This window comes from Acinonyx jubatus, chromosome A2 (assembly GCF_027475565.1).
Source record: "Acinonyx jubatus isolate Ajub_Pintada_27869175 chromosome A2, VMU_Ajub_asm_v1.0, whole genome shotgun sequence".
In the NCBI taxonomy this organism is placed as follows: domain Eukaryota; kingdom Metazoa; phylum Chordata; class Mammalia; order Carnivora; family Felidae; genus Acinonyx; species Acinonyx jubatus.
Window position 1 is genome coordinate 150,941,640 of NC_069383.1, and position 22,882 is coordinate 150,964,521.

The window sequence follows — 22,882 nt, forward strand, 5'->3', positions numbered from 1 at the left end:
GCATTTGCTCCAGACTGGGGCCCAGACCATCCACAGCCTGGTTGTGCGTCTCTCACATGCATCTCTAATATGGTGTGCATCTTTGATCATAAAAGGGAAGGGATGCAGGGCCACCTGGGAGGCTCAGGCTGTTGAGCGTCCCGCTTCAGCTCAGGTCACGATCTCATGGTTGATGAGTTCAAGCCCCGCATCGGGCTCTCTGCTGTCAGCGTGGGGCTCGCTTCGGAGCCTCTGTTTCCCTCTCTCTGCCCCTTCTCCACTTGCACTCTCTGTCTCTCTCTCAAAAATAAATAAACATCGGGGTGCCTGGGTGGCTCAGTCGGTTAAGCGTCCAACTTCGGCTCAGGTCGTAATCTCACGGTCCGTGAGTTCGAGCCCCGCGTCGAGCTCTGTGCTGACGGCTCAGAGCCTGGAGCCTGTTTCAGATTCTGTGTCTCCCTCTCTCTCTGACCCTCCCCCATTCATGCTCTGTCTCTCTCTGTCTCAAAAATAAATAAACGTTAAAAAAAGAGAGACAGAGAAGGATACAGCAGAAAGGTTTGGATATGCACACTGATCACCACGTTAGAAAAATAATTCAAAACACAAGCCCCGAAGATTGTCGATGGCTAGCATCCCCTTTAGAGGATCATTCAGTTACTTTAGAAAATAGACAACTTGCATCGGTGCATATAAATTTCTTTCCTGAAGAGTTTAGGAATTAAGACTAGGAAATGGATGGGTGGGCACAACAGCCCCCTGTTTTGATAGACTGTTCCCCAAGTCTGTTTGACTCGGAGTACACACAGGTTCCTTGTAACATTGTTCTTTGAACTTCAGTTTACTGTGTCCTCTAGGATTGCTCTAAGAGCCATGGAAACGGGAAACTTTTTTTTATTATTTTTTTAATGTTTATTTATTTTTGAGAGAGAGAACATGAGCGGGGGAAGGGCAGAGAGAGAAGGAGACACAGAATCGGAAGCAGGCTCCAGGCTCTGAGCTGTCAGCACAGAACCCAACATGGGGCTCGAACCCACGAACCGTGAGATCATGACCTGAGCCGAAGTCGGATGCTTAAACTGACGGAGCCACCCAGGCACCCCAAAACTATTTTTTAATGTTTATTTATTTATTTTTGAGAGAGAGAGCAGTAAGGGGCAGAGAGAGAGAGAGAGAAAGGGAGAGAGAGAATCCCAAGCAGGCTCCGAGCTGTCTGAGCAGAGCCTGACGTGGGACTCGATCTCACGAATCGTGAGAGCGTGACCTGAACTGAAATCAAGAGTTGGACGCTTAACGGACTGAGCCACCCAGGCGCCCCTGGGGAACTTTAAATCTGAAGTTCAAATTCAGACTACAGTTTCAAAGTACTTTGACATGACGAATGATTTCTAATGCAGGGTGCCTCTTTAGCCGTTTTAAACAAACACCTTTCCCTTCTGACATCCTGGAGATCCCTCCCCCCCGGACAGACAGCAGCTGGGACATGTTCTACTCTGTCCTGACTCTGTCGGTGAGAACAAGCCATTGTCATCACCAGGTTCCTGGCCGTGTGTGGAACTCCCTGGGCAGGACGAGGTTTGCAGAGTACTCATCTGGCAAGTGCTGGGCTCCAGGGTCATACCGCGTGGCCACAAAACCCGGCCCCACCCCTACCTGGACAAATCCCTTAATCCCTCAGAGCCTCAGTTTCTTCATTTGGAGAATGGAGGATGATGTTAGCACCCACTCTGTGGGATGGTTGCAGAGATTTTTAAACACCGAATACGAGCACGAAGGCTGCCCGTACTAATCAGTCGCTGAATATTCATTGTAATCATCGCCTGGGCAAGCCAGGTGCCTAGATTCCAGAGGCTTCTCACTCAGGAGGACTGATTGGTTCCTTGGGTTGTGTCCTGTTTTATGTGGATGTGAGAGATTCGCTCTTTCCAGGTAGGCAGGTGGGTGACTTCCTGCCATTGGGAAGACAGTCCCTTCAGTTCACCAGTATGTAAACAGACCTGGCCAGGTCGCTGCCAGATGGACATAGGGGGTTCTAAACCAGTTATCCCCTCCACTGTCTGCAGGGCCTCACTTCCCCGGGTCCACCGATTAGTAAGACTCTGAGTTTGATGGTATGACAGCCTGGCACCCCCTCCCTACAGCGGACCCCACTAAACAGGTTATGTTGGTGGTGATGCCCAGCTCCTTGGTGTCGATCAGCAACTCACTGCGCGTTGTAAGAAACAGCAGCTCCTGGGCACCTGGGGGGCTTAGTCGATTAAGCGTCCGACTTCGGCTCAGGTCACGATCTCACGGTTTGTGAGTTCAAGCCCCGCATCGGGCTCTGTGCTGCCGGCTCGGAGCCTGGAGCCCGCTTCCGATTCTGTGTCTCCTTCTCTCTCTGCCCCTCCCCTGCTCAGGCTCTGTCTCTGTCTCTCTGTCTCTGTCTCTGTCTCTCAAAAATAAATGAAGAAAGGAAGGAAAGAGAAGAGAGGAGAGGAGGGGAGGAGAGGAAAACAGCAGTCCCTCCTCCCTTCCGTTGGTTGACTTGACCAACCTTGACAGCCTCCAGGAGGGCAGCTCGGTGTGGTAGAATGGACGGGGCAGGGGTGCTGTGGTCCGACCAGCATGTCCCAGCTGCCTCCCGTGTCTGGGAAACATGGGGAAGTGAAAGTCACTTCTCTGAGCTGCAAAGTGTTGCAGAAATCTAATGAGTCAACACCTACGGAAAGGCTTTGATAAGCAGTGAATAGGGCCAGGCCAGGGCAGGGAAGGCGTGGAAAATCTAAGGAGGCCTCCGTGCTTGCACAGCCCTGAGAGCGAATGCCTCCTTCAGGTTTGCCCCAAGGTGCCTTACCGGCCTCACCCTCGCCCCCGCCCAGCCCTGGGCTTTAGACTGTCAACAGCAATAGCAGCTAACCTTGATCGACTACCTGGCACATTAGTACTTCTTTTCATCCTTACCACGGCTCTTGTATTATCCTCATTGGCAGATGAGGAAAGCGAGGCACAGAGAAGCTAAGGAATTTGTCCAAGGACACACAGCCGGTAGAGCCAGGAATCCATCCCACGCAAGGAGATTCTAGAATCTAAGCTCTTAACCATTGTGCAAAGCTGCTAAGTTATGCTGGTCCCCTGGGGGAAGCCCAAATTCCCTGGCCGCAACCACGCCCCTTCCCAGCCTGTCCCCTGCCTCTGTCTTCTCTGCCTCTTCTACCCACATTTCCCTGGGCCTCCAGCCAAAACAAGCTCCATGGAGTGGCCCCAAGGGAGCCACGTTCTTCATACCTCTGTCTTCGCACCTGCTGTTGGCCTCCCCCGATCCTTCCCGACACCCATCTCGCTGTCCCTGACTGGCAAACTCATTTATTTTTCAAGACCCATCTTAAGTCGTGCCTCCTCTGTGAAGCCTTCCCGGACCACCACCCCTAGACAGTTAATAGCTGACCCTCAGTGTCCCCAGGGTACCTTGACTTTCCTTGGTGCCTAAGGTTACTGACTATCAGGTAGGGTCTGGTGGGGCAGACAAGCAAATGTATATTCAACGTACACGAATTCAGCTACTGTTTCCTGCAGGGAATAAAAGCAGGAGAGATTGTATAAATGGTGTGAGCGTCCCCACAGGGTGGATGCGAGGTGTCCCTTCTGCTGGTGTCACTTCCTCGGGCTCCCATGATCCCATGCCCTGAGGGATCACCCACAATTTAACAAAATGTGTTCTGCAAACCCGGCCCCTAAGACCAAATCGCTGCTTTGTCTGGTGCTCGACCTGAGAGGCAGGGATCCGCGCCACGGATGAGCAAACGCCGGCCGCAGCCAGCAGACTTGAGGGAGGGATGTTGACGTGCAGTGTGACACCTTCCTCAGAGAGGACACGGCTGTGGTGGCCGGAAGTGCTTTTCCCCTTATGGGCTTGCTTGGGAATCGGACTCCCACGCAGGCTGTGACTGATCAGCCATGCTGATTCACGATTATGCCACTTGGCTTCTGCGTTCGGTCTCCCTCGACATCCCAGGCTCTCCTGCAGGGCATCATAGGTGTCTCCTGGTGCCCTGCTGGGAGCTGCTTGGTGTCGGGGGTGGACAGAGAGTGAGTGGAAGTCAAGCCCCCCCTGGGAACCACACCCAGAATTGAGGCAGCTGGTTATGACCCATCGAAAAAGTTTTAAATCACATTCGTCAGTCTTTTAAACTGTATTTCAGGGACGCCTGGATGGCTCAGTTGGTTGAGCGTCCAACTTCGCCTCAGGTCGTGATCTCACAGTTGGTGAGTTCGAGCCCCACATCAGGCTCTGTGCTAATAGCTCAGAGCCTGGAAACTGCTTCCGATTCTGTACCTCCCTGTCTCTCTCTTCCCCTTCCCCACTCACAGTCTCTCTCTCTCTCAAAAATAAATAAACATTAAAAAAAATTTTTTTAAACAAAAAAACCCTGTATTTGACAAATCTGGGAGCAGATAAGTCCCCTGATGTGTATCTGGTGGAATCCCCTTCTTTGGGTGTATTTTCCTTGCCTTGTCTTTCCCTTGCAAAGAGATAGGGTGGCAGGGAGAAGAAAGAACAGGGGTGTTTGTATAATATCCTGTGATACGGTGATTAATACCATTGGAAATTTCCGCCTGAGATGCCGCTGGTGAGGCAGAAACTAGCGAAGTTATCCTAATAAGGAGTGGTCGGAAGGCCAGAGAGTGAGGAGAGGTGTGATTCATGACCCCAAGCCCATCGCCTGCAAGCTTTCCCGAATGCCCGGAGCCCGCGAGCCCGCGAGCCCGCTCGCTGCTTTCCACGAGGCTGGGCTTGACTTGGCTTGGATTTCTTTCCGCTCGGAAGACCTGGAAATCACGCCAGAATCTGGAGCTTTGTCTGAGTTTCTGTGAACCTGGGTAATAGATCTTCCAAAATTACTACACCAGCGAAATACCAAGTTCCTGGGGAGGCAAAAGAAAGAGATGGTGAAGAAGAAAAAGCCCAACCACTTTCTTTAAATGTGTATTTATTTTTGAGACAGAGAGAGACAGAGTGTGAGCGGGAGAGGGGCAGAGAGAGAGGGAGACACAGAATCCGAAGCAGGCTCCAGGCTCCGAGCTGTCAGCACAGAGCCCAATGAGGGGCTCGAACTCACGGACCGTGAGATCATGACCGGAGCCGAGGTCGGACGCTCACCTGACTGAGCCACCCAGGCACCCCCACCCCCACCCCCACCCCACCCAACCACTTTCTGTAAATTACAGCACGTCTGTCAAACACTCAGATGTGCTGACCCGGTGGGCGGTGGCCGGGGTGGGAGGCTGAGATTTATTCCGCGGTGTTGGAATTTCCGATTTCATGGTATGATTAATGGTGGGGAATGCAGAAGACAGAAATGTGCACGCAACATGACGTTCTCAAACTCCGAGCATCTGTGATGAGTTTTAAGTGATTTCACTCAAGCAATGAGGGGTCTCTCTGCCACTGAATGGAAGGGCTGGGGGCGGGGGAGGCGGAGAAGGGGGGGATTCTGGATTTCAAGTGGGCACAAAGTTGGGTCATCAGCCTCTCGCTCCCCATCTCCCCCTTCTGCTAATATATTCATCACTGAAGATGAGGAGGGCTGTCCTGTGGGTAATGTGTCCTTGGCTGTGACCTTAGGAAACAGCCTGTCATGTAAATCGTCCCCTCCTGCTGCAAAGAGCCTTGGCTTTCTTGCACGTGTTTCCTGTGGGCGAGGAAGCCAGGTGGAGATTCTCTGGTCTGGGGTACTAAAGGAGAGCTATGAACCACTGCTGGGCAGTAGAATGTGCTGGGGGGCGGGGGGGAGGGGGGGGCGGGTCACCTGGGAGGCAGAACAAAGAAACATTGTGAGATGATAAAAGGACAACGGAAGTGAGTCATTTAACCCTTTCAAAGCTTCATCTTCTTTGTTTGCAGAATGAGTTAGAATGTAAATCTACGTTATTTTGACCCAAAATAAAAAATATAGGGGCGCCGGGGTGGCTCAGTCGGTTAAGCGGCCGACTTCGGCTTCGGCTCGGGTCATGATCTCACGGTCCGTGGGTTCGAGCCCCGTGTCGGGCTCTGTGCTGACAGCTCAGGGCCTGGAGCCTGCTTCCAATTCTGTGCCTCCCTCTGTCTCTGACCCTCCTCTTCTCGCACTCTGTCTCTCTCTCAAAAATAAATAAACATTATATGTACATATAACAGAGGTAGCATTAGCGATTTGTGAAGGAAGGATTGGTGTATTCAATAATTAGAGCTGGCTTTCCATATGGAAAAAAAAATAGTAGAAGTGAATCCCAGCAGAGACAGAAAAAAAGTGTTTCCAGTAGAAATCCCTAGGTCCGATTGGGACTTCATCATTCTTAAAGCCCTGCAGAGGCCTTTTAGAAACCCCCAGTCTGGACTGTTAACTCCCTGGGGGCAGGAACTCCAGCAATTTTTGTCATGAAATCATGTGTACCAAGTATGGTTTCCTAGAACATACTATTAACCCAGACGATGTTTGTTGAATGAATACGTGATTTCATAGATTCTGAAAGAAAAAAACTTTGCTAAAAAAGATTGTCCACTTTTCCCGGACTGTCACTAATAGTAAAACAGATTGTTGTATACCCAGAATTAGTTGGGGGTACTGACCTGCCTGGAAGCAGGAGAGAAAAGCTGATGGGGTGCCTGGGTGGTTCAGTCATTTAAGCATCCAACTTCAGCTCAGGTCATGATCTTGCGGTCCGTGTGTTCGAGCCCCTTGTCCGGCTCTGTGCTGACAGCTGGAGCCTGGAGCCTGCTTCGGATTCTGTGTCTCCCTCTCTGCCCCTCCCCACGCACACTCTGTCTGTCTCTGTCTTCAAAAATAAATAAATTTTTTTTTTTTAATTTTTTTAAAGGAAAAGAAAAGCTGAGTGGAGGCATTGTAGTGAGATCAGCTTTGTTCTCCAAATCTAATTTAGGGATATTTTAAAATATTACACATGCCACGAGAGAAACAAGGCCCACCCCCAAGATTTTATTTAGCAATATTTTAACTGTGGTCACGACTACTCCTTTAGTCATTTATTAAGTGCCTACTTTATGCAGTAAGACAATCTTCCTAACACACGTTTTTTCCTCTTTTTAGTTTATTAAGGCATAAGTTCCATATAATAAACTTCACCAATTTTAAGTGTACAGTTTGATGAGTTGTGGCATTTGTGTTCAATGCGCAGTCACCTCCATGGTCAAAACACAGAATGGTCCTCCCATCCTGCAAAGACTCCTCTGCCCCCTGGGACCCCAGCCCCTGCCCCCACCTCCAGCATTAGGCAACTACTGGGCTGCTTAGGGTCTAACACTTAATTAATATAACCGTAATAATTGTAGAGTCAGGATGTGTTTTTTTACTGCTTGTTTGTTTTTGAGAGAGAAAGGGGAGGGGCAGAGAGAGAGAGAGAGAGAGAGGGAAACCGGGGATCCAAAGCAGACTCCGAGCTCACAGCACAGAGCCCGACGCGGCCCTCGAACCCACAAACTTCGAGATCGTGACCTGAGCCGAAATCAGATGTTTAACCAACTGAGCCACCCAGGTGCCCCTGGTGTCAGGAATTTTGAAATAATGCTGTGGCCAAAGGGTGTAAACAGAGACAGAAGAGAAGTGAGAATGGGGAGGAAGGTGATAGCCTGGCTAAGCTGGGCTGCAGTCCAGACACTGGGTGCAATGAATTAGCCCCACCAGAGACCCGGGGTCGGAGGCCGTAGAGAGCATGCCATGCCTCCCAGGACTGGGTGTTCCAGGAATTTTTTTTTTACCAATAATGTGGTAAGACGTTTTCACGACTACAGAAAAAGAACACAAGGTTGACATATACCGCTTGCGTGGAAGCCTGGCAACTGGGTTTCCGAACACGCATCTGGATTCATTTTAAGTTTTTTTTTTTTTAATTTGTTTTCAATGTTTTTTATTTATTTTTGGGACAGAGAGAGACAGAGCATGAACGGGGGAGGGGCAGAGAGAGAGGGAGACACAGAATCGGAAACAGGCTCCAGGCTCCGAGCCATCAGCCCAGAGCCTGACGCGGGGCTCGAACTCACGGACCGCGATATCGTGACCTGGCTGAAGTCGGACGCTTAACCGACTGCGCCACCCAGGCGCCCCTCATTTTAAGTTTTTATTTAGTTTTGAGAGAGAGAGAGAGAGAGAGAGAACGCACAGGTGCACACAAGCGGGGGAGGGGCAGAGAGAGAGGGAGACAGAGGATCTGAAGAGGGCTCTGCACACACAGCAGAGAGCCTGATGCAGGGCTCAAACTCACGAACCGCGAGATCATGACCTGAGCCAAAGGCAGCCGCTTAACCGACTGAGCCTCCCACTTGCCCCTGGATTCATTTTAACCTGATGTCTTAGAGAGCCCCCGAGCCTTCAGATCCGTCCCTGAAGATTTTAAACGTCACTTCAGCCTCCATGGGGACAGCAGGCACTGTCTGGATCCCGAGGCCACCACCGAAAAGGACAGGGAAATTCCTGCTGCCTTCCAGTAGGAAGGTGCTCCCATTCTGATCATAGGAGGCGAAAACAAATGAACACTCTCAAAGACTAGAGCAGGGAGGGACATAAAAGCAGGAAGACTGGGGGTGGGGGAGGAGGGGAGCACTGGAGGAGGCTGGTCAGGGAAGGTCACTCTGAAGACATGACCTTTGAGCTGAGACTGGAAGGACCAAAAGGACCCAGCTCTTGCTAGAGAAATAGCTTCATAGAAACCAGGACCAGCACGCGCAAAGGCCCTGGGGATGGGAAAGAGGTTCGTGTGGTCAAGAAAGAAGGCAAAGGTGGTCACTGAGCACGGTGACCAAAGCAGAGAGGGGTACAAGCTGAAGTTGGAGAGATTAAGACATTTTGCTCCAAAAATGCAAACTGAGGCCGTCTTGAAAGCAAAGTCAGGAAGGCACCTGAGCTGGTGTCCTGGCGCCCTGAGGCATGTGTTGCTGCCGGGCAGTAGCTGGGAATGCGTACAGTTGCAAGGTCACTTCTTTCTCAGGTACTGATCACAGACTGGGAGCTGGCAGGAAATGGTTGATTTTTTTCTGGCCTAGCCCCCTCCTTTTATAAATGGAGGAACAGAGGCCCAAAGAGGGTAAAGTTCTTACTGATAAAAATGGACAAGATATTTGCAGTTCACTATCACAGACCGAGGGATCAACTTCCACACTACGTCAAGAGCGGCTGGCTGGTCAGGCCAGAGCAGAGCGAACAAGGGGGAGAGAGGTTCAAGAAGAGGCTGACGGAAGTCCCAACATTTTATCACGTAGCTGCTGGCCTGGGGAATGCAAGTGGGTTCATACCTTCCCATGGGAGGAAAGTGCGTGTAGCCCTCATGCAGGCTAGCAGTTTTGATCCAAATGAAGCAAGGGGCTGGTCAAAAAACTAGAAGGAACTCACTTATCACCCAACAGGTGCATGGAAATAAATACACCATGGTCTATACAGACAATACAACACTACTTAGGAATAAAAAGAAACAAAGTACTAATCCCTGAGGGAACAGTGGATTGATCTCACAAACGTGCTAAGCAAAGAAACCAGGTACCAAAGAGAATATACTGTAGGATTCTGTTTATATGAAGGTCTGGATCGGGCAAAACCAACCGATAAGTTTTCTGGGACCAGAAGCCGAAGTTGACTGCAAAGGGGACATTAAAGGAACGTTTAGGGACCATGAAAATTTTTTAGATCTTGATTGTGATAGTGGTCATGTGTATATACATCTGTCAAAACTCTTAAAATGAGTGGGTCCTTTTTAATGTACGTAAACTACAGCTCAATAAAGTTGATTTTATTTATTTTTTATTTTGAGAGAGAGAGTGCCCGAGAGAGACACAGCACGTGCTCACGTGAGCAGGGGAGGGGCAGAGAGAGGGGGAGAGAGAGAATCCCAAGCAGGCTTCACGGTCAGCACCAAGCCCTAGGTGGGGGCTTGAACCCACGAACCATGAGGTCATGACCTGAACTGAAAACAAGAGTCGGACGCTTAACCAACTGAGCCACCCAGGCGCCCCTTAATAAATTTGCTTTTAAAAAGTTTTTTTTTAACATTTATTCATGTTTGAGAGACAGAGAGAGACAGAGTGAGAGCAGGGGAGGGGCAGAGAGAGAGGGAGACACAGAATCCAAAGCAGGCTCCAGGCTCTGAGCTGTCAGCACAGAGCCTGACACAGGGCTCGAACTCATGGACCGTGAAATCATGACCTGAGCTGAAGTCAGATGCGTAAATGACTGAGCCACCCAGGTGCCCCAAAATAAATTTTTCAAAAGGGTGGGAAAAGCATAGCTGGTTAGATTGCTATTGATTCATTGGCTGAAGACTTACTGGGCACCTTCCATGGGCAAGTGCCATAACAGGTACTAACTGTCCTTTGTGCCAGAACGTGGTGGAACAGAACACCCACATCAGCCCCACACGTCTCCACGAGCCCCTGGGTTCCCTCCACGGGACTCCCCTACACATGACTGCCCCATCATCCACTGCCCCCAGGCCGTCAGCTACTCAGTGACCCCAAATCAGGATCCAAGTCACAGAAGGGGCCGAGATGGCACTTGTTCGTGAATCAGGGCCCCGTCCTGACCGGTACGTACCCCTCTGTTCAATGATCAACTGCCGTCTCGCCGGCTTGGTGTTGTCCATTCAGATCATTTTGCAGAACCCCAGTCTACGGTATTAGCGCTCTTCAGCTCTTTCAAAGTTGGTTGACACAACATGTTTGTATCTAATTTCTGCAAACATTTTCCTAGCCTCCACTACTGAATATAGGCATATCCTGGGCATGTGAAGCGCTCAGGGCAGGAGACAGCGGCTCGTTGCAAACAAATATGTCCCTGTGTACATAGACTGTACGTGGACTTTCGTCTCTGGTCATATTGAGAAGAGGTGTGACAGTGTCTCTGATTGCTGTTTAATGCTGCATAGATGGGGTACGTGAATATATACTGCTCAAGGCATCTAGGATGTGGTGCAGTGTTTTTAATTTTTAGAAACATTAATAAAGCAAACAAGAGGGGTACCTGGGTGGCTCAGTCGGTTAAGCATCCGACTTCGGCTCAGGTCATGATCTCACAGTTCGTGAGTTCAGACCCCGCATTGGGCTCTGCGCTGACTGCTCGGAGCCTGGAGCCTGCTTCGGATTCCGTGTCTCCCTCTCTCTCTGTCCCTCCCCCACTCATGCTCTGTCTCTCAAAAATCAATAAACTTAAAAAAAGGTTTTTTTCAATAAAGCAAACAAGAGATACTTGTCAGCACCCCATCGGCCATAGCCTGGCACTTTCCCATCGGTAAGGACAGCACTGACATTTTATTTTACATCACTCTCCTTCTCAGACCAGGAGGGAGGGAACAAAGGTGTCAAAGTTGGGGGCTCCCTGGACCAGCGGGGTGGTGGGGGAGGGCAGCACGTTTGGAGATCTAAAGCCTCCTGCTCACTCCCATTTTTCTTCCTTCTTCCAGAAGCTTCCGAGATTGCTCTGCCACACGGAAGTGGCATTACGGTTCTCATAAAACCTGGGACCCCCACGCTGCCGGTGAAACCCTGTTACATCATCAGTACTAAAGGACACTTAACCACATTGACCATCAAATCCGGAGAAAAGGCGGTCTTTTCCTTTAACTGCCGAGACCCAGAGAAGCACTTTGTCATCGAGATCCAGAAGAATATTGGTAAGTACACACTCGTGACCTGTTTGGCCTCCCTGCCTCTCTTTCCGGTGCTGAGCCGGTCTCTAATGCTAGGGAGGTAAGAGCTGTTCTGAAACTCCACACTCTGTTTAGCTGTTATGTGGCCATGTATGGTTTTGAGTGCTTTACACAGGTTAAGGTCTTGAATCTCCAAAACAGCCCTGTGAGAAACTCACCAAGACGGTAACTTGTCTAAAATGACATAGCGACTAAAGCAGCAGGACAAGCACTGAGGTATTCTGGCCCCAGGATTTGCCTGCCACCACTGTGCTGCATGGTTTCTATTCATTCATTCATTCATTTAGAGCATGCACTCGAGTGCACAAGAGGGGGAGGGGCAGACGGGGGGAGGGAGGAGACAGAGAATTCCAAGCAGGCTCCCCTTGGTCAGGGCAGAGCCCAAGGCGGGTCTCAGTCTCACAAACCATGAGATTGTAACCTGAGCCAAAATCAAGAGTCAGACGCTGGAACAGACTGAGCCTCCCCCAACCCCCGCAGGCGCCCCACCACACTGTTTCTTGATAGAACTTCAGATCTTCAGGTCTGGGATGCTCCAGCCGATGTGCTAAAGTGTTTTTCAACTGAGGTTCAAAGTTTTTAAACGAAAACCTTAAAGCTAATTTAACTCAAATTTCAGCTAATTTATTATTTTTTAATTTTTTTACCATTTATTCATTTTGGAGAGACAGAGAGAGACAGAGCGTGAGCTGGGAAGGGGCAGAGAGAGGAGATACAGAATCCAAAGCAGGCTCCAGGCTCCGAGCTGTCAGCACAGAGCCTGACACGGGGCTCGAACTCATGAACCGTGAGATCATGACCTGAGCCGAAGTCGGACACTCAACCGGCTGAGCCACCCAGGCGCCCCTCAAATTTAAACTAATTTAATTGTAGGCTAAAATTTTGCCGACAAGGAGCAAAAAGCAAGGAGTTGGAAGACAAAGAAATTGGAGGGGCGCCTGGCTGGCCTAGTCGGGTGGAACGTGCAACTCTTGATCTCAGGGTTTGAGTCCCATGTTGGATGTAGAGATGACTTAAAAATAAAATCTTTTTAAAAAAAGAAAAGGAATTGGAGGGTTGAGCAGATAAGGGTGGAGAGGTGGGTCCGCGAAGCACGATGGGGAAAAACAGAATTTTTGAGGCTGAGGGATCTGGTCTGGCTTCAAGCTTCAGGCTCCTGGTCATGTGAGCTCATCACATGGCTTTGTATAAGTCACTTAACTGCTTTGTGACTTAGTTTTTTAGTCTGTGAAATAAGAGTCATTGTACCAACCAGTAGGGTTCTCATGAGGGTGAAATAAACTAATACACTGATGATGTTTGACACACAAGGATTCGACAAACTATGACTCTGACATTATTACTATTACTCACAACTTGAACTTGGGATGAGAGATTAACATAAGATATAATAACCAGGCAGAAAGAATTAAATGTATAATTTCCTAATCGTTTTAAGATGGGCATGCCAGCTAGGAACATAGATGTCGTAACATCAAGGAGAACACTATTTGGGATCCAATCAAAGCCATACTCAAAAAATGTCTTTGCTGGAGCATCTGGGTGGCTCAGTGGGTTGAGCGTCCGACTTCTGCTCAGGTCACGATCTCACGGTTTCTGAGTTCGAGCCCCGCATTGGGCTCTGTGCTGACAGCTCAGAGCCTGGAGCCTGCTTCAGATTCTATGTCTCTCTCACTCTCTGCCTCTCCCCTGCTCACGCTCTCTCTCTCTCTCTCTCTCTCTCTCTCTCAAAAATAAATAAACATTAAGTTTTTTTAAATTTCTTTGCTTTCCATTGAAAATAAATGAATCAGGCAATAGATAAGCAAGGAAAGGGGTGAAATAAACCTTAGGAAGAAGGCATTCAGAAAAAGAAAAGAAATTAAAGTGCTTACCAGCAGCTTTTGAAACTCCATCTGGTAACTAAAGCTAAGGTGTGGTTCTCTGTAAAGACTAATTAAATAGACAGATCTCTGACTAGTCTGCTGGAAAAAAGACAGAGAAAATACAAATGTACAGCTTTGAAAGGCTAAATGTTGCTTTCGTGACATTTACAGAGGCGATTTCTGAAATAGACTGTGTACAGCATTATGGTAGAAATGTGAAAATCTGAATAAAAGGAATAATTTTCAGGGAAAATTCAGTGAGCCAGATTGACTCATAGAAAGGTAGGAAACCCCCAAAAAAAAATTAAAAAAAAAAAAAAAGGGGGCGCCTGGGTGGCGCAGTCGGTTGGGCGTCCGACTTCGGCCAGGTCACGATCTCGCGGTCCGTGAGTTCGAGCCCCGCGTCGGGCTCTGGGCTGATGGCTCAGAGCCTGGAGCCTGTTTCCGATTCTGTGTCTCCCTCTCTCTCTGCCCCTCACCCGTTCATGCTCTGTTTCTCTCTGTCCCAAAAATAAATAAACGTTGAAAAAAAAAAATTTTTAAAGAAAGGTAGGAAACCCAAATCAATAAATAACCGAGGAGGAGGTTGGAAAAAAATGTGCAAGATGGAGGAAAGTGGCGTTTGGGTTTATTAGAGATGGTTTCATAGAGGATCCTATAATACATCGAGGAGAAGATCATTTCTATAATATTTAAACCGTTCTAGGGGCACCTGGGTGGCTCAGTCAGTTGAGTACCCGACTCTTGATTTTCGATTTTGTTTGGGATTCTCTCTCCGTGTCCTCTTCAAATTAAAAAAAAAAAAGAACATTCTAGGAGAGGGTTGGCAAACCTTTTCTGTAAAAGACGGGATGGTAAATATCTCAGAGCGTCTCCGCCCAACCACTGAGCTCCGCGCTGGGACAGCACGAAATCAGCCACGGATAACAGCTGAACGTATGGGCAGCGCCGTCCCACATGTCTCTTCTCAGTAGCAGGTATTGGGCTGGACTGAGCCCACGAGCTGTGATTTGCTGACCCCCTCCCTGTTCTAGAGCACAGAAAGAGGTGGCATTTCCCGACTCATGGAATAAAGCTCTTCCAACCCTCACATCAAAATGCGCCAGAGCCTAAAAAAGAAAACCACTGTCTAAATAGGGTGAAGGGATCCCACAGGAGCCCAGCAGGAGCCACTCCATGGGGCCCTGGGCACACTGGAGGCGTGGCTGCAAAGCCCAGAAAGAAACGGCTTCACGGAGTGGAGTTTCCCCGAGCTCCTAAAAACAGGTACTATCCTTACCCACACACAAAATCTAATTTTAGCCAACTCCGTCACCTTGTTATCTAACCCTGTTTTGTAGGTCAGGCAGCACACTGTGCTGGCATGAACTCGGGCGGACCAGCCACAGCCCGGGCTTTCCTCCTGGGGGGCTGTGCGTTGCAAACACACTTGTCACCGAGGTTCCAGGACTGCTTTGCAAAAATGAGTGTTTGGGCGTGAATGACCTCAGGGGGTCCTCAGACAGCTCTGAAAGACTCCCATGATCCTGCTTCACGTTGCCGGTGCTTTTGGACACCCCACTGGAGCAGCAGTAAGGGTTCGAAGGGTCCCCTTAGAGTGGCCGGAAGCCAAGGCACCGTTCAGATTCCCTGCACGGGAGACAACGGAAGCCTTACTATTCTGTGTCTGCTCTCTGTCCCTTCTTCCACATGCTTCCTTCCTCCTCGAGAACAGCGTTCTTGCTTTGTCTTAAGAGTCTTGGGAAACAAAAGTACATCAGAGGATGTCATCAGCTGCTAGCCTTTAAAAAAAGAGGCGGCGGGGGGGCACCTGGGTGGCTCAGTCCGTTAAGCCTCTGACTTTGGTTCAGGTCATGAACTTGCAGCTTGTGGGTTCGAGCCCCGCATCGGGCCCTGTGCAGACAGCTCAGAGCCTGGAGCCTGCTGTAGATTTTGTGTCTCCCTCTCTCTCTGCCCCTCCCCTGCTCGTGCTCTGTCTCTCAAAAAATAAAACGTTAAAAAAATGTTTTAATTATTTTTAATGTTTATTTATTTTTGAGAAAGAGGGAGAATGAGCAAGAGAGGGGGAAAGACGAGGGGACAGAGGATCCGAAGCGTGTTCTGTCCATGCCGACAGCTGAGAGCCCAACATGGGGCTCAAACTCATGAACCGTGAGATCATGACCTGAGCCGAAGTCAGAAGCTTAACCGACTGAGCCACCCAGGCACCCCGAGATGGGGATTTTTTTTAAGTCATTTGTCGAGAGAGTACCCTTGGAGGACACTTACAGAGCAGTGAGAAAAGCAGGGTAGAGCCAAGGGAAGAAGGAAGCAAAGGTGTGGTTTTAGCTAGTGGAACCACAGGCTGATGCTGGTGTCAGAGGGCATTCCCAGGCTGTCACATGAGACAGGGAGGTCAGGCTTGTTCCCCCCAGCCTTGGGCAGCGATCGGCCGTGGGCTGCTACCCACCTTGGGGGGCAGGGGTAGGTGCAGGACAACTCTCAGGCTTTCTGGCCAAAGGGGGCTCCCCCGGCCTAGGCGACTCCCCAGAGAAGAGTGAGCTGTTGGCCACCAACACTCACGCAGCCAGGAGATCACGCCTCTGCCTGGCGGTGCCCCCCCGGCTTCTCCCACAGGGGTCGAGAGGCACAGTGCGTGGCCTGGTAGCATCTGTGACCAAGCTTGCTCTTGTGGCTGTGTTTCAGACTGCATGTCAGGCCCGTGTCCTTTCGGGGAGGTCCAGCTTCAGCCGTCAACATCGGTGCTGCCCGCCGTCAACAGAACTTTCATCTGGGACGTCAAGGCTCACAAGAGCATTGGTCTAGAGCTGCAGTTCTCGGTCCCTCGTCTGAGGCAGGTGGGGCCGGGGGCGAGCTGCCCAGACGGAGTCACTTACAACATCAGCGGCCGCATCGATGCCACCGTGGTGAGAATCGGAACCTTCTGCAGCAACGGCACTGTGTCCCGCATCAAAATGCAAGAAGGGGTGAAAATGGCCTTACATTTGCCGTGGTTCCACAAGAGAAACGTCTCTGGCTTCAGCATCGCTAACCGGTCTTCTATAAAACGTGAGCACACCTCCCCTCCTCCGTCCCCACCGTTTGCTGAGGCTGAAACATACCAAAACAAAAAATGCCCGTTGCTCTAGACGGTCAGGTGTTGGGCAGTATGGTATGAATATCTTGAAGGAAGATCTCACTCTTCTGTAAGTGGTGCGGATCTCCTGGTGTGAAGTCACCCTTCTCTATTTAGAAAAAAAATTTTTTTAACGTTTAGTCATTTTAAAAAAAAATTTTTTTTTAACATTTTATTTATTTTTGAGACAGGGAGAGACAGAGCATGAACAGGGGAGGGTCAGAGAGAGAGGGAGACACAGAATCGGAAGCAGGCTCCAGGCTCTGAGCTGTCAGCCCAGAGCCCGACGCGGGGCTCGAACTCACGGACCGCGAGATCATGACCTGAGCCAAAGTCAGACGCTTAACCGACTGAGCCACCCAGGCGCCCCACGTTTAGTCATTTTTGAAAGAGAGACAGTGTGTGAGCAGGGGAGGGGCAGAGAGAGAACGAGAGAGAGACATAGACTCAGAGCAGTTTCCAGGCTCCGGGCGGTCAGCACAGAGCCCGCCTTGGGGCTCGAACTCACGAACCGTGAGATCATGATCCGAGCCAAAGTTGGATGCTTAACCGACTGAGCCACCCAGGCGCCCCGTCACCCTTCCCTCATAAACAAACCGTGATGCCACTCTCTTTTCTTGGTCCTTTGTTGCCTGTGAGGTTTGTTTGCACAACACGAAGTGGGATTGGCTCCACAGACCTCTCTTGATGACCCCGTCCCTCATTTCTTTGTCCTGTCGTCTAACCCCGTCACGTTTTCTGTAATTGTGTCGGTGGCTTGCCAGAGGGGGGTGCTAAACTGCTCGGGAATTTTGTGAGCTGAAGCTTAAACGGAGCTGCTGATGAAGATACAATCACGCAAACTCACAGTTAAATTAGAAACAAAAGGGGCGCCTGGGTGGCTCAGTCGGTTGAGTGTCCGGCTTCGGCTCACAGTCTGTGAGTTCGAGCCCCGAGTCGGGCTCTGGGCTGACAGATCAGAGCCTGGAGCCTGCTTCTGATTCTGTGTCTCCCTCTCTCTCTGCCCCTCCCCTGCTCAGGCTCTGCCTCTCTCTGTCTCAAAAATAAATAAAAACATTAAAAAAAAAAACATTAAAAAAAAAAAAAAAGAAACAATGGTAATACGCGCTCAGAACTCATCACTTCCTAATGATTTCACCACATTTGACGGTTCTCTGTGCTCCTGAGGTTATTTACGCTGACTGTGCCTCTACGGTGGCGACACCATACGGCGACAAGCTACTGCGCGTCTGCTCCCGACTCCACATTCGTGCTTGAAATCAGCCACGGTGCGAGGAAATGGACAGGCGCCCCACGTTAGGGTGCTTTTCTCCCCCTGCCGGGTTGGTAAACACCTCCTCACCCGCCACTGATGTATCCTTAGCGAGGATGAGACCAGACCCAGAGCTCGGGAGCTGAGAGCCGCCCTCCCCTCTTCCTGACCCCGTTGCCCACCTTCCACCGACAGCCAGGACAGGGGTCTCATCGCCTCCCGTTTTTTCTCGTTTGGGCCCCGCTCCCTATAGGGCTGTGCATCATCGAATCCGTGTTCGAAGGTGAAGGTTCCGCCACCCTGATGTCTGCCAACTACCCGGATGGCTTCCCTGAGGACGAGCTCATGACCTGGCAGTTCGTCGTTCCCCCGCACCTGCGGGCCAGCGTCTCCTTCCTTCACTTCAACGTCTCCAACTGCGAGAAGAAAGAGGAACGGGTTGAATACTATATCCCGGGCTCCACCACCAACCCCGAGGTGTTCAAGCTGGGGGACAAGCAGCCCGGGAACATGGCTGGGAACTTCAACCTGTCTCTCCAGGGCTGCGACCAAGACGCCCAAAACCCAGGGATCCTCCGGCTGCAGTTTCAAGTTTTGGTCCAACATCCACAGAATGAAAGTAGTAAGTGAGCCCCGCTTTCCTTTCCCTCCTCCTCCAGCTCTTTCTTTCCCTCCTGGATAGTCCGCTGGGCGTGAGGTTCCCTTTCTGCTTCTCACCTGTGGCTTCTGGAACACCTGAACTCTGGACCCTGTAAGAGTTTCAGGACACACGTTGCCAGGCATTAGGACAGGCTCGCTGGTGAACACCCACTGCGAGAAGCAAATGCAAACTTGCATTCAGGCCAAGTTATTTGTTTTTTTAAGTGTATTTATTTTGAGAAAGAGAGAGAGAGAGAAAGAGAGAAGGTGGGAGGGCCAGAGAGAGATGGGGAGAGAGAGAGGCCCAACCAGGTTCTCCACTGTCAGCGCAGAGTCCGATGTGGGGCTCGAACTCAAGAACTGCGAGATCTCGACCAGAGCTGAAACCGAGTCGGACACTTAACCGACTGAGCCACCCAGGTGGCCCCAGGCTAAGCTGTTGTTGTTGTTTTCACTTTTTTTAATGTTTATTTATTTTTGAGAGAGAGAGAGAGAGAGAGAGAGAGAGAGAGCACGAGTGGGGGAGGGGCAGAGAGAGGGGGAGACACAGAATCCGAAGCAGGCTCCAGGCTCCGAGCTGTCAGCACAGAGCCCGACGCAGGGCTCGAACCCACAAACCATGAGATCACGACTTGAGTCGAAGTTGGACACTTCACCCGCTGAGCCACCCAGGCGCCCCTAGGCTAAGTTGTTTTTAATGAAAGTATTGGGAGGTTACTTTCTGTATCACATGTCTTGACCCTCGATGTGAATCAGGATTCACATTGCACGGCCACCGTCAGCAATAACAAACCCAGTTTTATTGGCTGAGTGCCCCATCCGTACTGTGGGCACACACTCCATGCCAAGCCCTGACCTAAGCAACCACTTACACTGCCTCAGCTAATCCTTATTACAACCCCAGAGGGGAGGCGGGTATTACCCTCAATTACTGCTGGAAAACCAAGAGGCCCAGATTGCTTATAGAACTAGCCCAACGTCACATAGCTTGTCTGGAGCAGAGCAAGCCCAGAACCCAGAGCCTGTGCTCTGGATCATTCTGAACCCCGAGTGGGGGGTTTACATCACTCTACACACAGTTACTGAGATGCCACGAACCTAGAAAAGGGGAGTCAGGGCCGGAAGTAGGGGGAGGCCACGTGCCCAGGTGGCGACATTGAAGGAAGCACCTGCTCTGCGGCACTTACTTGCCCTTCTGGAGGTGCTCACCCTCAGGGTCACGTAAGTACAAGGTCAGCCCCTGAGAGCAAGCGCCTCCTTCAGCTTTGCTCCGCGGGGAGTGGCGCAGCTGTTGAAATAAAAGGAGCCTGGGTGGCTCAGTCGATTAAACCTCTCACCTCAGCTCAGGGCATGATCTCACAGTTCATGGGTTCAAGCCCACATCAGGCTCTGAGCTGACCGTGTAGAGCTTGCCTGGGATTCTCGCTCTCCCTTATCTCTCTGCCCCTCCCCAACTTGTGCTTTTTCTCTCTCAAAATAAATAAATAAACTTAAAAAAAAAAAAGGTACAACATGAGTTCAGAGTGGAATTAAATGGGACCATGGTGTTTATTTTAGTAGAGCTGATAAATGTCTGGAAAGTCACAGTGTGGGACCCGCCCGAGGGGCTGCCTCTGGACATCTCTGGAAGATGCAACACCACCACATCCATTTTTGTTTTTAAGTTTTTGTATTTATCTTGAGAGAGAGAGAGAGAGAGAGAGAGAGCAAGCAGGGAAGGGACAGAGAGAGAGAGAGAGGGAGAGAGAGAATCCCAAGCAGGCTCCGTGCTGTCATCACAGAGCCGATGGGCAGGGGCTCGAACTCATGAACCGTGAGGTCATAACCTGAGCCGAAAGCAAGAGTTGGACACTTAACTGGCTGAGCCACCAAGGTGCCCCAGCCCCACCGTGTCCTGACCCAAGATGACTTCTGATTTATAATAACTGTGTAGAAGGTGTAGCTGTGTGTGTGTGTGTGTGTGTGTGGTGTGTCCACCGACGTATTTCCATGATCCCACTGTCACAATTTTATCATCAGAATGTTAAAAACCACCACCCAAGAACGGTGTGGGTTTGAGTTTAGGCGACAGAGAGATTTACCATCTCAGCTATGGTAAGTGCTGTCGATTTCTTGTATTTCCTGGAACGTCAGCTGAATTGATCTCTACAACGAATCAGACTGTTAAACAGGCTTTCTTCACCTGCATCAAGAAGGGTTTGGCTTTAGTTTCAAGGTAAGTAAAGAGTCGCTAGCTGCGGTTTAAAGCTGTTTAGCGGTGTCCCGGCTTCACGTAAAGTGGGATCTGCCTGCGTGGATTTGAATCCCAGTTTCCCTACGTGCCGTGGGACTGTGGACAGAGCACCTCACCTTTGTGTGACTCAGTTCCTCAACTTCAAATAGAGAGGGTGGGCCCGCCCTCGTGGGGATGTTTTAAGGATGAAAGGAGGTAGCACAGTGCCTGGCAGGTGGTCAGCGCCCTTACGTGTTCTAGATCAAAGACCCAGCGCTTGACCTCAGAGACAGCCTGTAACCCAGAAGACACAGGACTTGCAGGATGCAGGAGGTCACGTCCCAGGAGTTTTCGGGGGTGTGTGTGCCATGGGGCTCAAGGCGGGGAGTGCAGAGCAGGCTGGCAGGATTTCCGGGGGGAGACTCAAGGCAGAGCCTGGCGTTTCCCGTCTACGCAGGAGGCCCCCGGACGGTTGCTGCCTCTCGTTGCCTCCGGAAGGGAGTCTAGTCTGTGTGCTGTTTGTTTCTGCTCTTTCTTGGCCTTGGAAATGAGAAGGAAGAAGCTGTGGGGTTGCTTCAAGACACGGAGTCCCTCGGTAGGAGCCTCTGCCCTTCACTTGACCGCCCTTTGCCCCCGTAGAAGAAACAACTGCCCAGAGCAGAGCCCGCACCCCAAGCACACACATGTGGGGGGGGTTTGCATTCATCACAATGTTGTATTTATCTGTCCGCACAGCTGTGTCCCGCTAACCTCCTCCCAATCAGGAATCTTGTCTCATTCCTCCGTCTTCCTACACCCACCACAGTTTCTGGCACATTCCAGGCCCTTTTGTTTTTGTTTTTGTTTTTGTTTTTGTTTTTTAAGTAGGCTTCATGCCCAGCATGGAGTCCAACGTGGGGCTTGATCCCACAACCCTGAGCTCAAGACCTAAGCTGAGATCAGGAGCTGGATGCTCAGGGGCGCCTGGGTGGCTCAGGGAGCTGAGCGTCCAACTTGGGCTCAGGTCATGATCTCACGGTGTGTGAGTTTGAACCCCACTTCAAGCTCGCAGCTGTCAACACAAAGCCTGCTTCGGATCCTCTGTCTCCGTCTCTCTCTCTGCCCTTCTCTTGCTCAAGCACCCTCTCTCTCTCTCTCTCTCTCTCTCTCTCTCTCTCCTCTCAAAAATAAACATTTAAAAATTAAAAAAAAGAGGGGTGCCTGGGTGGCTCAGTCGGCTAAGTGTCCGACTTCGGCTCAGGTCATGATCTCATGGTTCAAGCCCTGCGTCGGGCTCTGTGCTGACAGTACGGAGCCTGCTTGGGACTCTCTCTCCCTCTCTCTGCCCCTCCCCCACTCTCAACGTACGTGCATAAACTTAAAAAAAAAATCTCTACAGATTCCACAAAAATGATGAGGGGCCTTTATGAAACTTCAGTCAATAAGCTCATCCCTTCAGGGGTTTCCACAGTGTCCGTAAGTAGCAGGGAGTGAAAGGTTGTCTTTTTTCTTAAGGGGGAGGTGTCTTTCCAAATCTCCAGCTCCGGTGTTTTTTTACCGAGAGGAAGCACCTGCTGATTCTCTTGCGGTAGGAAACCTTCCATCAGGATGTAGCCTTGAGCAAATCGGAGGTCTCTTTCAGCTGTAAGTTGGCCAAGGTCACACCTACCCCTCCTCCTCTTGGTGAGGGTGGGGTGAGGCAAGAATTACGAATGTAAATAGTGACATTTCCATTTCTCCCATCTGTGAGAGGTGAGGGGTGCACACGTCCATCTTGCTCTGATAGCTGAGGCCCCCTGGGAGCACATGCCTGAGGCAGCACGTGAATTTACTGTGTCTGCCCTTCGAGTCATTGAAAAAAGATCTTTTAATGTTTATTTTTGAGAGCGAGAGACAGAGAGACAGAGCGCGAGCAGGGGAGGGGCAGAGAGCGAGGGAGACACAGAATCCGAAGCAGGCTCTGGGCTCCAAATTGTCAGCACAGAGCCCGATGCGGGGCTCGAACCCGTGAACCCCGAGATCATGACCTGAGCTGAAGTCGGACGCTCGACTGACCGAGCCACCCAGGCACCCCAACCCCTCAACTTACTTTGAGAGCCAACCAGACTCAGTGTGGAAAGAAGGCTCGTCAGAGGACTAATGAATGAAAGGCATACGCAGAACCAGAGAACCGG

At 50.5% G+C, this 22,882-nt stretch overlaps 1 protein-coding gene across 3 annotated transcripts in view; it reads left to right on the top strand.

Moving 5' to 3' along the window:
• The window catches only part of CDCP1 (CUB domain containing protein 1), a 70,241-nt gene that overhangs the window by 18,101 nt on the left and 29,258 nt on the right, over positions 1–22,882 (top strand). For all 3 annotated transcript variants that reach the window (XR_008297177.1, XR_008297176.1, XM_027038515.2), the window contains exons 2-4: positions 11,401–11,610; positions 16,197–16,559; positions 18,132–18,500. Coding sequence is in view for 1 of the 3 variants with exons in the window: in XM_027038515.2 (XP_026894316.1) it covers positions 11,401–11,610; positions 16,197–16,559; positions 18,132–18,500 (942 nt within the window). In the remaining 2 variants the exon portion in view is untranslated. The remainder of the gene's footprint in view (positions 1–11,400; positions 11,611–16,196; positions 16,560–18,131; positions 18,501–22,882) is intronic.